Below are 15,921 nucleotides of genomic sequence, written 5' to 3' on the forward strand. Positions count from 1 at the left end.
TGCAGCCAAGCTGCAGCACTTCAACAAGTCTCTTCGGCCTCAGTGTTGATGTGGTTTTGAAAATTACTTCCCAAGAGCTTCTGCTCCCATGCTGAGCAGTATTTCATCTATTCCCTGGGCTCTTTTGGTCTGTGGCTCTCCACAGCTGATATTTTTTGTCCATATGAGGTTTGTTTCCAATGAACTGACTTTCCTTTTTCCCTTGCAGAGTCTGAATGGAGAAGGAGAAGGACTAGACAGATCTGCAGCCACAGCCAAGACTGGTACAAAAGTGTTCTTTACTCACCTCAGTGTTGCCTAAAGAGGTAAACCTGCCCCTAATGACCTGGAACTCACTGAAATCTCTGCTCCCTGTGTGCAGACGAAGCAGGTCCTCTGCCTTGCCCAAAGGTGCTGAGTGAGCAGGTCACTGCAACCCTCAGTTGCCTTGTGCTAACAGTGCTGGTGTGGCACTAAGATAACTGGCCTGGACAGGCAGCCACGGGGGTCATCTGGCCAGGCCATTGCACCTCTGGGTGCCACATAAGCCAAGGACAAGTTGTAAATGCCACACTTTGTACTTTGCCATGTCCAGTTCAGTTGCAATAGGCCTGAGGTGGGATTTGGAACAGAGATAAAAGCAGGGCTGTGCTGCTCAGGAGGTTAAGGGGAGGGTGGTGCAGGGGCAAAGGGGTTTAACTTGAGAGATTTCTTACTTTTCCCATTCCTGATGTTGTAGGTTCATGTTATGCCCTTATAACTACTTGGCACATAGGGTTTGCTGCCCAGAAAGGGCTTGTAGTGTTGGTAACGTACGCAGCAGCCTCTCCAAAGATCACTCCTTGGAAGCTTTCACACCAAGCACTGGGCTGCAGATCCCCTTCCCAACACCCAGAGCTCCCCAGGACCAACGATTCCTTCCTCTCTCCCTCTTTGGGGGTGATACCTACTTCATTGCAAATTACCCAGGAGGACACTCATTGCACTGATCACACAAAGGGGAGAAGCTTCTCCTGGAAACGATCGTAAGGCAGGACAAGGAGATATCCAATGAAACCTTTGCATTGTGGTGGGAAGGGAAGCATCCTACAGCCTAAGGGCAGACACCCAGTTCTCCTGATGCAGTCCTGCTGGCACCTCCACCCCACCAACCAGACTGGGACTTCAGCTCCTGAACAGAGCTCTCAGCCCTCCAAGCCCAAAATAGGTATAAATTTTCTTTGCTTTTTTTGTACTACCAAAAATGTTGCCTCAGAAGAGATGGGCCCTGTGGCAAACAATAGCTCATGGAGTTACTGGAACAATGAAACCTTTGCATTGTGGTGTGAAGGGAAGCATCCTACAGCCTAAGGGCAGACACCCAGTTCTCCTGATGCAGTCCTGCTGGCACCTCCACCCCACCAACCAGACTGGGACTTCAGCTCCTGAACAGAGCTCTCAGCCCTCCAAGCCCAAAATAGGTATAAATTTTCTTTGCTTTTTTTGTACTACCAAAAATGTTGCCTCAGAAGAGATGGGCCCTGTGGCAAACAATAGCTCATGGAGTTACTGGAATGTTTCTTTCCTGCTCTAGAAGTGCATCTTGGTTTTGATACAGTTTCATAGTACGTTAAGGGGTTGGAGTGGATCTTAGAGCTCACCCAGCCCCAACCCCTGCCCTGGGCAGGGACATCTCCCACCAGAGCAGGTTGCTCAAGGCTCATCCAACCTGGCTGTGAACACTGCCAGGGTTGGGGCAGCCACAGCCTCCCTGGGCAACCTGGGCCAGGGTCTCACCACACTCACAGGGAAAACTTCTTCCTGAAAAATGGAAGACAAAGTGAAAATCTGACTAGCAAAACTCATAGGGTACAAATCTGCCCACATGCCACAGAGGTGGCCAAAGTGCACTTTAGTTGAAACCTTGACATCCCAACACAGAGAAGTCCTCCTGGGACACCTGGTAATTTATTCCCAGCAGTGGGACCATGCCAAGCACCCAGTCACTCTCCACACACATGCCACTGGCACAGGCATCCAAGGTGTCCTCACAAGCCCAGAGATAAGAGGGATTGAAACAAGCAGTGCCAGCAAAGCAGCGAGGAAAGTTGTTTCATTCCCAGCCAAGTGGCTCAGAGGAGCCAAAGGACAGAGGAATGTGCTGCCAGGCTGGGGCAGCACTAGGTGTGCCTGGCCTGGGCCTGCTCCCACTGCCACTGCCAGAGCTCATCCTGCCTCCTGTGCCAACATGCTCACACACCCAGCACAGGGAGAACTGTCAGCTCTCAGCAAGCCCAGGGGCCCCACAGAACACAGACTGAAACGAGGGGGAAACACATGGGTGAATCTTTTTGTTCCCTGAAGTGAAAAGAATCTGAACAGGATCCTCTTAGTGAATGGTTAGGATTACACCATGCACAGCTTTTCAACATGCATCAGCCCAGAGGAGGGCTGGGGAACAGGAGAACCCTTGAACACCACATCCAGAATTGCTTGGTTTGGATGCAACAAGTCATACTCTGTACTGGCAGCCTATGAATTTGTAAGGCCTTTTAGAAACAACAAGGTCTGGGCTACATGTCTGTTCACAAAAGAGGTTAGGACATGCACTTTTGGCACAATACGTCCACTCAGGAAATCATCTCCAGGTCAAACAGAAGCTCCTGAGTGATTCTGATATAATTAGTCATTGGCAGGGGCTGAAAAGAACAGTTCTTGCCATCAGACTTCGCAGCACAGCCAAGTAATCACAGAGTCATTAGCAGCAATGAAGGGAACAACTTGGATTTCCTTCCTGCTTTGCCTCAGGCCACACACTCTGAGCAGATCTGAACAGACAGGTAATGAAGGACGTGTAATCGTCCCTGCCACACCTTAGCTTTTAAGGCACAGATTCAGCAACTGCCACCCTCTCTCCAGGGATCTGGAGGGAAAACCTTCCCCTCTCCTCCATAAACTTCCGAGGAGCGTTTAAAAGCCAAAGGGAAAATGCTGTTTCAGTAAGCCTCAATGGTCACTCTGCAGCCACAGGAGAGAACTAGGCTGGACGTGACCCGAGCTGCCAGAGCATGCATGGCAAATTCCCTGTATTCCAGCAAGAGGAGCTGAGCACAATCCCAGCTCAGAGCACCTGGAATGCCATTCACACCTGTGCAGCAGGGCAGGTGCTGGTTCTAGAGCTAAACACTTGCAGGGAAGACTCAAATGTGTTCTGTGAAAGTGAGTTTTCTTAGGGAATCTGCAATTAGCTAACTGAATAACATGGAAAAACTGACATGGTTTTGGCTTTCAATGGAAAGCTCAGTGTATCCAACCACAAAGCAATTCCCAGTGGGAGATGAGGAGAAGGGTCAGGCTGTTCAATGAAAGCTGAGCGAAGCAAACCTGCCACAATGAACCAGACTCTCTTTGCTGCATTTTTAGCATGGAAACCAATACTTTATCATTTGATTTTCAAATCCAGGCATTACAACTCAATGCTCTTCACAGCAGGGAATTATTCCACTGTTCCTAAGAGGAATACTTGATCACTTCTGTAGGTTTAAACCCACCACTCAGCCAGGGCTGTTGGTTTCACAGGGTCACAAAAGAGCACTAAAACAAGGCGTATTCTAAACCACATACTCAGCTAAGGTCCAGCCACATTCCTTTCCTGCCATTTCCATGTAAAAACACAAACATGAACCATGTTTTCAGTAAAAAACAGAGTATGAAGCTCCCCCAAGCCTCTTACACAGCATGTGCCAGTAATTGAAGGTACCTACATTGAAAGTAGCTCCCAATATCTCGACAGAGCAGCTCAGATTTTGTATAAAGACAAACTTTCTGACACCCGGGGAAGAATCTCTGTTCCTCCAAGTGCACAAACTTCCCCTGGACATGGCTCTTTTCATAGTGGGCACCCAGGATTTTACCAGATCCACACCCTCCAGGCATAAACAGAGGGTGCCACAGAGTCCTTACTTTACCAGGAAACACCATTGTTGAATGTCAAGAAGACAGTGAGCACTCAGGATTTTACCAGATCCACACCCTCCAGGCATAAACAGAGGGTGCCACAGAGTCCTTACTTTACCAGGAAACACCATTGTTGAATGTCAAGAAGAATTAATTATTGATAATGACATGAAGAAATCAAACCAAGTCAAGCCAAGAGGGAGATGGAGCAATTCTGCTCTCCTCAGCAAGAGCAGAAACAAGAGAGCTGAGCTCAGGACACACAGGTTTGCCCTTTGCAGACCTAGCTTGAGGCTGATAACCACTGGCTGAAGCCTGCCAGGAACACACACCAGCCCAAAACACAGAGTGAACATCATAGCCAATAATATCCAGTAAAAACTGACTCACCTCTCTGCTGCTTAGCACCCAGAGCAGAGGAGCTCCCACAGTGTGACCCTCTGGGCATGTCAGGAGTGTACTGAGCCTTCTCCCCACCCATCCCAGCTGCTGGGAATCACAGCTCCACACCTGAGGGCAATCAGTGGCTTCCAGCTCTATCCTGAGCCTGCAGGACAGTTCCCAAGGAGTTCTGGAAGCTGCTTGGTCCTCAGCGTGTGTCAGACTGAATCAGCCCAGTGGTGTCTGTGCTTTCAGGGACCATGGCAGCTCTTCATGGGGACCTGAGCTTCTCATTCCTAGTGCTGGCCACACTCCTGCTTTCTAGTGAAATGCTCCACACACATTTCCCTCCTGCAAAGGAGTGTTCACAGCCCAATTGTCAGCCCAAGAGTGGCAAAAGTTTTCCATGACAAGTGAAAAGCAGTTAACCATCCTTCTGAGCATGGACAGGGGCAGTGAAGGGAGTGTTCCAGGCCAGGCTGGATGGGGCTTGGAGCAGCCTGGGCTACTGGAAGTTGTCCCTGCCCATGGCAGGGGCTGGGACCAGGTAAGCTTTAAGGTCCTTCCAACCCAAACCAGTTTGGGATTCTGCAACTCTATAGTGATCATATATATACATGGAAATACATTCCTTGCCTACCTCTCTCTGTGTTACCAATACCTGCAGCTCTCTAAAGCCATTCTATCTCCCCAAAATCTGGTATTGTTCTGATGCTTACAGCATACTTTTAAAAACATCAGTAAACTTCCTGATTAGCTGGCACTGCACAGCTTGTGCAGCAAGGAGGGCTGCAGAAACAGCAGGGGAACAGCTGGACTGGGGCTGTCTCAGCCACCACTCTGCTCCAAGGGCTTCTGCACAGCAACCACCTTTGGGCAGTCTGTGAGTGGGTGAGATCAGTGTGCACAATAAAAAGCCCCAGGAGTGTTTGAACTGCCTGTGTGGAGTGTGATAAGTAGAAAAATGTCTATTTGTCTAAATTTCTGGGAGGGGGGGAAGGAATCTCCAAGGTCCTTCCTTTGCAACCAGGTGGTCAGTCCATCATCCTGAGCAAACACTGGCATGTCTAATTATTGTGGGAGTATTCCCAAAGGGCTGGTGTGAAATCTCACAGCAGAAGGGTTCTGATTAACCAGGAATCCTTTGGGAGAGCATAAAAGTAAATCTTTCCCCTTGATTAATTCTGCTTTTCACGGATGAGCCACACTCACCCCAGGCCCTGCCAAAACCTGACAGTATGGACTGGAGAACACTCACTCACGCTGTTTTACTGCTGAGCCTCACAGCAGCCAGAGCCCTGCCTAGAGCTTCTCAGGATGCAGGTAAGGATCTGTGCCTTATTTTCCCTCTGTTTGTTGGTGTAACACTGACAGCTGCACTTGGTTATCTGCTGGCTCCCTTGGCCACTCAGGTCCGTGTGAGGAGTTTCTTGTGGGTCAGAACTGTACCTGGATAAATCTGTTGGGATCAGCCTTAGATGTGCTGCTGCTTAATTCCTTGAGAAGCTCTGTAGTGTGTGGGGATTACAGAGAGGAAGTGTGTGGAAGGGGGACTTGAGAGGAGCTGCAGTGAAGGGGAATTTCCCCTGCCTAGCAACGCTTGAGCTACAAAAAAAAAAGGTATTTTATGAGGTATTTAGTCAATATTTTTGATTCAAATTATCTTGTTTTTTAGAGGAAAGAAACAGCATTGGCCAACGTTTTTCCCAGCTGCAGGAGAACAATTTTAAAGCCATGTAAGTTGTCCAGGCAAAGTGTCTCCCTGGGAATTTGCTGGCACTGCACAGCCTTGTGCCACTGGGAATGAGCACAGCGAGTCCCAGCCCAGAGTGATACAAACCCTCTCAGTCACCTCAGAGCTCTCTGTGAGTGCCTGTGTTGCAGAAAGAGGTTTAACACTGTGTTCCTCTTGTAGTGCCCTGGTCATGTTTGCCCAGAACGTGCCTGGAGGGACATTTGGCCAAGTGGCTGAGATGGCAGAAGGGGTCACAGCCCTGGCCAAGAGTTGTGCAGCAGCACCCAGCCACAGCCCCGACTGCCTGAAGCCTCTGGTAAGCTCAGCCATATTTCCAGTGGGGAAAACCTTCCCACAGGTGCCTTGTCATCCCAGAGCCCTGGCAGGAGTTTTGCCAGAGGGGCGTGAATCCATTACTAAGAGACACAACCTCCTTGTGTGTGTTTGCCTCATGGACTCTCCTTCTCCCATCTCTAAGGGTGAACTCGTAATTTTTCACAGGACAGGATTTTCCTGGATACAATATGCCAGAAGGAAAATCTTGCCAGCTTTGTTGAGTGCTGTACTAAAAAGGACCCTGAAAGAAAAGACTGCTTCCTCTCCCTGAAGAATTCCTCCCAGGGGTTTGTGTCTCCTTTGGAAAGGCCAAGTGCTGAAGCTGCCTGCAGAAACCACTCCCAGCACCAACAGCCCCTGACAGCACAGTAAGTGACACTTCATGGATTACCTGCCTGGGTGTCACAGTGATGGGCTGGAGACAGCAAATGCAGCATCAACCAGAGAGCTCAGCCTAAGAGTCCCTCTCATACAAATTCTTCTCCCTAATGTGAGTTATTTGCACCATTCATGTGGCTGTAATTGCCATTCTGTGCAGCCTCTTGTCCCACCTTCTGCTTTGGCTGCAGCTCCAAGTGACAGCCAGTCTGGCCTGGTTTCTTGTATTCCATAGAAAATACTCACCTGAAACCAAGGGCCTCCCTTTGGTGCCTAAAACCCAAGCAGGAGTTGTGTCGCCGGAGCTGGCAGGATTTGACACTTCAATTTCCAGGAAAACATCAGCCCCATCAGGATTTCCCAAAGCAAACACATCACTGTGCAGCTGTTTGTTATGTCAGGGACCCAATCACTTCAGTAGTTATCATCACTTTTATCCTTTTGATATCATCTGACTCCAAAACTAAAGGTATTTTTCTCTGGTTTCAGTTTTATCTATTTCATATCTTTTATCCTTTTGATATCATCTTACTCCAAAACTAAAGGCATTTTTCTCTGGTTTCAGTTTTATCTATGAGGTTTCCAGGAGACATCCCTTCCTCTATGTGCCAACAATCCTCTCTGTGGCTCTCCGGTACGAGGAGATGATGAGGAACTGCTGTGGGAGCACTGAAGGGCCCACAGAGCAGCTGGAGGAATGCTTCCAGAGACAGGTATCCCAGCACTTGGAATCCTGGGTTATTCATGTGCACCTGTGGTCCAGACATCAGGCAATGACATCAGCACTTCTCTTTCAACCTGTAAACCTGACCCTAGAATTCCCCTTGTTAAGCACATGCTGAAGTCACACTGTCCTGAGCTCCCTGGTGACCATTTCTTCCCTGTGCTAAAAGCACTGAGCTATTGCCTAAGAGGCTCTGCTTTTCACAGAGCCCCTGTTTCATGCAGGTGACTAAACAGCAGCACAACAGTTGGTTCATTTTGCAGCTGCACAGCATTTTTCTTTCACTAATTAAAGCTCCCTGTTTGAAAACCATCACTGCAATAGTTTTAGTGTAAGGCCTTGTCTTCTCTTCCACTTTCATGGCTGCATCTCCTTTCTGCCAGGCACCAAAGGTGGTGAAGCCAATAAGAGAGGATACCCTGAGGCAGGAACACACCTGTGGAATCCTGAAGAAGTTTGGAGAAAGGACCTTAAAGGCTCTGTGAGTCTTCCCCGTGTGTTTGTTACTATTTTGAAACCAAGCTGTGTGTGGCTCCACAGTGACTCTGAGCACCAGCCCTGTCCTTTCTGTGTGCAGTCACTTGCTGCATCTAACCAGGAGAACAGCTTAGGAAGACAGATTTGTGTGGCAGCATCACCTTACAAACTGCCATTAGCTCCCAAACTCTATACCCAAAGTCTGAAACTCTGTGATGAACATTTGTGAGCAAAATACAGCTCATCCCTCTGAACCATTTCTGACACAAAGTTGCTCCTGTGACTAACTTCATGCTCCCCCACCTTATTTTATTTCCACCATCTTGCGCTGACATTCACAAAGATCCTTCAGTAACTGAAAATCTCAGCTGTGGGCTCCGAGGGACATGTATTTACCTTCAGTGGGAGTAGGGAGAGACATCCCGGAGCAGTTTGGGTCCCTGTGCCACAGAATGATGATGATAGCTATCACAGTCTCCCATTGGGTATATAAACAATAACTATCTTTCTTCCTTGCAGGAAACTTGTCCAGATAAGCCAGAGATTCCCCCGGGCTGATTTTGCCAGTGTTCACAAGCTGGTGCTGGACGTGGCTGCCATGCACAGGGAGTGCTGCCGCGGGGACACGCTGGGCTGCACGCGGGGCAGGGTACAGCTCCTCTGCACTCCCCTCCTGGCATTTAGTGATGCTTTGGTGTTGCTTCCCGGTTTTCACATTTCCTGTTCTGTTGACAGGAAGGGATCCTGCACTATGTGTGCACCAACCAGCACAGCCTGTCCAGCAGGATCCAGCAGTGCTGTGAGAAGCCTCTGCTGCACAGGAGCGAATGCCTCCTTACCACAGAAAATGATGTCAAACCTGCAGGCCTCTCCCCCCACATCAGGGAGTTCATAGAAGACAAGGGAATATGTGAACGTTTTGCTCAGGAAAAAGACACACACTTAGCCAGGTGACAGAGGAATTCCTCTGTGAGATTCTCCCAGTTCCACCCCAAAATCCACCCCTGCCCTTCCTACCCCCTGACCTCCCCAGGGCAGTTGTTTTGACTGGTCTCTAACTCCTGACCTCCCCATGTTGCAGGTTTCTGTATGAATACTCCAGGAGACACCCAGAATTCTCTGTGCAGATGCTTTTAAGGATTGGCAAAGGCTATGAGGACCTGCTGCAGGAGTGCTGCAGGCCTGGGGCTCCCAGTGGCTGCCACAGCAGGGGGGTAGGTGCTGGCACATCCTGGGGCTTCACACAGCACACAGAGCAGGTCAGGCATGTCAGCCCATCGCTAAAAAGTCAATATCCCTGCTCCAGCTCCAGAGCCACAGCTCCTGTAACAATCCCAGCAAATACTGCAAGGTCTGACTGATTCCCAGATGGGAAAAGCACCAACAGAACCTTCACAGTCTTCAGCTGCAAAGCAATTTAATGGATAGATGGAGAGGGAGAGAAAGGGATGGAGCTATCACTTCTGTGGGCCCTGCTCCCTTTAGGGCTCCTGAGCAGTGCCAATTCCCTCTTCCAAATGTAAAAGGTGATTACAGTTCTTAGATACCCTGAGGTCAGGAACTGCCTGGTGTCTCAGACCAGGCCTTGCCGTAAAAGGTGATTACGGTTCTTAAATACCCTGAGGTCAGGAGCTGCCTGGTGTCTCAGACCAGGCCTTGCAGCAGCCACACAAAGTTCCATAGGTCAGGGGGGATTGGAGGGGACATTTACCACATTTAGGCAGTTTACAGAGGTTTCAGACAGAACTGGCATCAAAAACAGGTGGTCCATGTCAGGTGAGAGGGAGCTGTGGGCACCCAGGCAGTGCCACAGGGCACAGCATTCCCCACTGCCAAAACTCCTCAAATTCACTGGGTTTTTTTTCCAGGAGGAAGAACTGAAGAAACACATTTATGAAACAGAAAGTGTCATGAGGACCAGCTGTGACATTTACAAGGAGAAAGGAGATTACTACTTCCAAAATGAGTATGGCTTTTACCTACACTGCTTTACCCTGTTCCAGCTGGGCTCAGCCAGGCTGGAGTCACACCATGTGGGTCACACCAGCCAGGCTCAAGGCACCACTGGAGTATGTGGTTTCACACAGCCAGAGCAAGCTTACACCTGCCTACCTGAGCAGATAAGCAGCAGACTCAGCCCTGCCCCTGTGCTAAGCTAAGGAACATTCCATGGGATGTGGCTGCAGTGTCCATGGGAAGGCAGCGGCTGCTCACTGCTGCTGGCAGAACAAAAACCCTCATAGTACAAAACATGTCCTTTCAGGCTCCTCATGAGCTTCACCAAGAAGATGCCTCAGCTAACATCTGCAGAGCTGATCAAGTTCACCAAGGAAATGACAACCATCGGCTCCAAGTGCTGCCAGCTGGGCCAGGACAAGCTGCTGCCTTGTGCTGAGGAAAGTGTGAGTGTTAGCCTTTTCTGGCTGGGTCCTACTTCTCCTTGAAACTCTGCCAGAAGTCCAAGAAGGGTCCAAGAGTTTGGAGTGATGGTCAGTAAGAGAAGTGTTCCTGAGGTGCTGAGCTGGCCTGAAGATGTATTTCCATGGTGATTCTTGGGGTGGGCCTGTGCAGGGCCAGGAGTTGGACCTTGATGATGAGCCTTGTTGGTCCCTTCCAGCTCAGGAGATTGTTATTCCCAAGATTTCTATGCACAAAGAACAGTCCCTAAAACTGCATATTCATGTTTAGCCACAAAAATCTGAGCTGTTTCTGCATGACCCAGGTCAGCATCTAGTACAAACATCACCTAGTCTCCATCTTACAAACAAGGTTTCACTGAAGTTCCCTTTCTCCCAACTTCACTGTGAGCAACGTGTGTTTCAGGGATTTCTCCAAATCAGCATAACGTTGTGTTTTCCATTCCCTTGGCAAAGCTGGACCTCGTGCTTGGGGAGATCTGCAGGAGACACCTGGCTGATCCCATCAACCCCGGCGTGTGCCGCTGCTGCAGCAGCTCCTATGCCTTCCGCAGGCCATGCATTGGGAAGCTGGAGGTGGATGAGAGCTACATTCCCTTGGCACTGACTCCAGGGCTGTTCTCCTTCCATGGAGACTTGTGCACGATGGAGGAGGAGAAGTTGCAGCACAGGAAGCAGGAGTAAGTCATGCTGCTTTGCTGCTCCCCCTGACACTGCTCACCTTCCCCTTGCCCACTGTGCTGCCTTCTCTTTGGAACACTCCAGAGCCAAGCACTGATGTTACCTCGCAGGGAACAGCTTTGCTGGGTGGTGACTAAGCTGAGGGAAGGCAGTGGGTGGGAAGAGAACAGGAATTTTGGAGGCCTGGGGGTGGAGGATTGCTCCCCTCCCAGAGCTCTGCTGCCTTGCAGGATGCTGATCACCCTGCTGAAGTACAAGCCCCAGATCAGCCCGGAGCAGCTGAGCTCCGTCACAGCTGCCTTCGCTGCCATGAGGGAGCAGTGCTGCAGGGAGGCTGACCCCGAGGCCTGTTTCCTCACAGAGGTACTGCTTCTTTCCACCCAAAGTCCCTCTGCAACTGGGACAGAAAGGGTACATTTGCATTTCGGGGCACAGCACTTTCCCTGTTTATCTCTCTGCTTCCTTTCCTCTTCCCCCTCTTCAGCTCACTCAACTTCACAGCCCAGAGCTGCTTTGGCTCCTCTTTACCCTCCAGTAAATCCACTTTTCCCTACTTCTCATCTCTTTGCTATATTCCTTAACTGAACTTTCACAAACCATCTCCAACCTTTGAGCCTTGCTCTCTCTTAAGTCTTTGCTTTAAATGATAAAATACAGAAAATTCTCTTTGATTAGTAAGTAATTTCCACCTCTGGATACACCCAAACAGCACATCCAGAAAGGATTGTACTGACCCTTCCTAGCAGAACTCTATGTCAGTGTTTTCCTGACCAATACCACATATAAGGCCACCTGAACTGAGCAGCTAAAGCAGAATGTGTATTGAACAGTGATGAATCTGTGCTCTGCACACAGTGCTGTGCACACTTTGCCAAGCTTATAGAGCAGGACCTGCAGCTGAACCTGTCACAAGTGCATCAATCACCCTCCTGACACTGTAGCTCACAGGGATTTTCCTGTTTTCCAGGGTCCAGAGCTCGTCAAAAGGAGCGAGAAGAAGCTGTCAGCGTGAGGAGCTGCACAGCATGTGGGAAGGCCCTCACTGGATGATGGAAGTGACACAAATTGCACAGGGAGCATTTAAACCACCCCCAGTGACTGCAAGCCAGGTTTATCCCAGAGAGAGGTTGCACCAGCCTAAGGAAATCCACTGACAGAATGAGTTACATGATGGAAATTCAGGGCTTGGCTGTGGCCACCATCTCCTGGGATGGAATGTTATTTTATTACACCAGATAGTCACAGATCAAAACAAGGAAAGGCATTTAAAATCTTTAGCTGCAAAGCATAAATGCAAATGAGAAATTCAGAAAATCTGTGCCTGTACTCACTTCTAAATTACTTTTCAGTCACCAAGTAATTATTTTGGCATTTCTGTAACACTGGCCTTGACCTACAGCAGATGTACTCACTGATCTGAGCTGTTCTAAGGTGGGTATAAAGTTGCCCTTTAAGAACAGAAGAAGGTTATCTTGGGCATCCTAGAACAGGTGAGAAAGAAAAATGAGTAAAATGTCACAGTAGGACAGGGCATGGACTGCTGAAACACCTGGTCAGCAGGCACATGTACCAGCTCAGGTAAGATACAGACTCAAAGTGCTGTCGTGGTGGTTAATGGCTCTGAATCCATTTCCTGTGTACCCATTTGTCATTGCTGTCTTACCCTGAGTGTCCCAAAATGGTTTGGAATAAATTCTTCCCCTGCTTCTGCCTGTTTGTCAGAAATGGCTCACATAGACAATACAGCACTCACACAGAACCAACCCCACAGCAGGCACAGCCTCATTCCACTCACCCCAAAATCGCAGCTGACTCCACCTAGTCTGTGCCCTGTTCCAGTCATCTTCTAGCATTTTCTGTCCCAATTCAGCAGGGTAAGGCTAATATAACAAGGATAATAAAACAAGGATAAATAAAAAGGATTCAATTACTGTACATCAGGTGATGGCAAAGATGGGTCATTATAGGAAGAGTGACCATACATAGAGGATTGGAGAACCTACTTGGAAACTCTTTTGCTCATGGGCTATGCACTGATTGCTTCATACCAATTAATAATGAATGTTCAATAGTCCAGTATTTTCTCTTGGGTTCACACTGTTCCTCCAGGGAACTTTTATTTGCAACTCAACAATTTCAATCAGCATATTGACTTCTGTTTTTAAGTTGCCATCTCAGGGAGTGTAAAGTTTTATAACTCCACCTGTCCTACACATGGATTTTCTCCTTCTCAGTGTTTGGGACCTGTGTAAGGCAAAGGCAGCTGAGGCCAGACAGATCCCAGGTGAAAACCACCAAGTGACAGAGGAAGGCAGATAACTTTGCACACATTTATTTATTTCCATCTCTCATTGGAGCTTTACTATCCAACACAACTCAGCCAGACAGGCCCCACAGCTGCCTGCGCTGCCCTGTGCGGGGCCAGGCTGGACACAAAGTGCATCCGTGGGGAGGGCCCCAGCCCAGCCCTCCCTGCCTGGGACATTCAGCCTCTCACCAAGCACCTCTCCATTCCATCTCCACACAGGAAGGACCACAGAATCACTTATTTCAACAACATAACCCGCTGAGGCGATCCCAGGACCCAACAGTGTGTAGTGAGAGTTCTGCCTTTGCAGCTCATGAGGTATTTCAGGGATAAATTCCCCCTGATGGTTAAGAGCTGAGTAGCTACTAAGTTGGAAGGTTTCTAGTTATGTTTTTCTAACTGCAGCTCCAAGCTTAAGCCAGTTCAGCACCCATGAGCCTGGAGCCAGTGGTGTTTCAGGTCCCTCAGGGTATAAGCTAAGTGAAAATCCTACCTGCAGGCTTAAATACATAAACATGTTTAGCCACTTGGCTCTACTGAAAAGCTTCCTGCTAATATCATTCCATGTTTCTCTAACAGAGAGATAACCACATACTTATTTTGCATATTGTCTCTATGATTAACACAGGATTTTGCTATGCCAGCCTCTTGGGTTGTACCTCAGCAGGGTTTAAAGCCTTGGGCTTTGCAGAGGATTTTTTTCCCTGGGTTCCAAGCCAGACTCAGCATCTGTTGTTTGGGGGATGTAGTGCATCTCCACAGGTGGGTCCCAACCCACATCCCAGTGCTGCAGGAGTGGGTGAGGACAAGTTGTTGTCAGGAGAAACTCCCACACGTGGCACACCCTGAGCTTCACATGCTCCTCAGTGCCAGCCCATGGAAGGAAGTAGCACAGGGACTGCCCTTGGGCACACCCTGGGTGTTCCCTGGGGCCCATTCCCATCAAACCTCCGTCTCCGTCCGTGGAACAGTTCGGCTGTGAAGCTGCTGCAGTATCAAGGCCCTCTCCTTTAGGTACCTGAAACAGAGAAGGAATGAATTTAAATAACAGCATCCTGCAAAGAGTCAACCCAAATACTAATAAGCCGCTCAAATGGCAGTGAAAACTTTCCCAGAAGAAAAAGGCAGGTGCTATTTACTTTCTATACATTTTCTGGCCACTTGGATTCAGAGTGCCTATCAAACCATCAGTTAATAACAGATCCACAGCTGGTGCACCCTCTTGGTGCTGTTGGCCTCAGGACTCAGATGCTCACAAATACCAGTGTATGTGTGGCTTGTTCCTGCTGTGCCTTTTGAGCTCTTGCCAGAGGAATTCCTGCCATTCACCACAAGTTTTAAAGGGACATTTGGCACTGATGTGGCTTAAATGCTGCAGAACCTAAGCAGTCCCACAGTGTGTCCTGCATTTATCCTCTCCAAGGGAATACACACCAGCAAGTGCCAACTGAGGAACCAGTTGAAGGCTTGGAAAACAAACTAAATAAATAGAAGTGATCCTGAGGGTCCCAGTTTTCTGGAAATATCCCCCCCTGTGTGTGTAGTCAGTGTTTATCCTGGAATATATCCCCCGCCCTGTGTGTAGTCAGTGTTTATCCTGGAATCTTTAACAGCAGCAGCTGAGTATGTAGGACAGGGAAAGGACTATAAATCCCACCAATCCCTTGAGCATTCCCAGCAGGGTCCTACCTGCACTCTGCTGCTACAACATGTTTCTCTCTTGAGCCAGCCCTTAACTGTACAGAGTGCCCTGGACTCAGTGACCCCCTTGTGCCCTGTGTGTAGTCAGTGTTTATCCTGGAATCTTTAACAGCAGCAGCTGAGTATGTAGGACAGGGAAAGGACTATAAATCCCACCAATCCCTTGAGCATTCCCAGCAGGGTCCTACCTGCACTCTGCTGCTACAACATGTTTCTCTCTTGAGCCAGCCCTTAACTGTACAGAGTGCCCTGGACTCAGTGACCCCCTTGTTCTGTATCTATTCACCTTGAAGCTGTCTGTTGGATCTCCTGCTCCTCCTCTTCATTTAGTCTGCGCAGAATGGATTCCAAAAAGGGCAGATGGAATTGCATGTACTGAGCAACCTGTCAAGGAGCAGACAGGATATGCACGTGGGAACTGTGGTAACGGGGCAAACCCCTGTGAACCACCAGGCCTGACAATATACATACATCACTGCTGATCTCTTCCACATCCACATCCATGAGAAAGAACTTGGCAATCTTCTCCGAGGGCCCCTGCAGTAGCCTGTGCAGCAAGGGAACGTCTCCACTCCTCAGCTGCTTCTTCTCTGGGATTTATAAGGAATGTCATGACACACAGAGCACACCACAGAGCCTTTTTCCCTGACACAGAACCCATATCTGACCAGTGTGTAATTTCCAGTCAGATAATATTCTCTAATATTTGCCACTTAAGGTACATTCCTCCTCAGTTCTTTCCTGTTATTTAATAAAGATCAAATCTCCTATTTCCTGAAGAAGTAAGAGAGAACTGCTGTGGAAGTAAACATTTTCCACTGAAAAAGGGGTACTTTGAACTTGGCATCTGCAATCCCAAAGTGTCAGC

At 48.8% G+C, this 15,921-nt stretch overlaps 2 protein-coding genes across 2 annotated transcripts in view; one reads left to right on the forward strand and one right to left on the reverse strand.

The window, feature by feature from the left end:
• The first annotated feature begins 5,534 nt into the window (after window positions 1–5,534).
• On the forward strand, window positions 5,535–12,056 carry LOC103810542 (alpha-fetoprotein-like). Its single transcript, XM_009083446.1, is given in 14 exon segments — window positions 5,535–5,619; window positions 5,972–6,032; window positions 6,212–6,347; window positions 6,533–6,735; window positions 7,311–7,458; window positions 7,853–7,950; window positions 8,466–8,595; window positions 8,682–8,896; window positions 9,028–9,160; window positions 9,815–9,917; window positions 10,257–10,354; window positions 10,820–11,055; window positions 11,257–11,455; window positions 12,012–12,056. Coding segments are annotated over 14 exon segments (1,890 nt in total).
• A 2,238-nt stretch (window positions 12,057–14,294) lies between these two features.
• The window catches only part of RASSF6 (Ras association (RalGDS/AF-6) domain family member 6), a 10,762-nt gene continuing 9,135 nt past the window's right edge, over window positions 14,295–15,921 (reverse strand). Inside the window, exons 8-10 of the mRNA XM_009083447.1 lie at window positions 15,525–15,643; window positions 15,340–15,437; window positions 14,295–14,370 (exon numbers count right to left, since the gene is read on the reverse strand). Coding sequence (XP_009081695.1) covers window positions 14,295–14,370; window positions 15,340–15,437; window positions 15,525–15,643 — 293 coding nt within the window. The remainder of the gene's footprint in view (window positions 14,371–15,339; window positions 15,438–15,524; window positions 15,644–15,921) is intronic.

This window comes from Acanthisitta chloris, unplaced genomic scaffold, assembly GCF_000695815.1.
Source record: "Acanthisitta chloris isolate BGI_N310 unplaced genomic scaffold, ASM69581v1 scaffold8781, whole genome shotgun sequence".
Taxonomy (NCBI): domain Eukaryota; kingdom Metazoa; phylum Chordata; class Aves; order Passeriformes; family Acanthisittidae; genus Acanthisitta; species Acanthisitta chloris.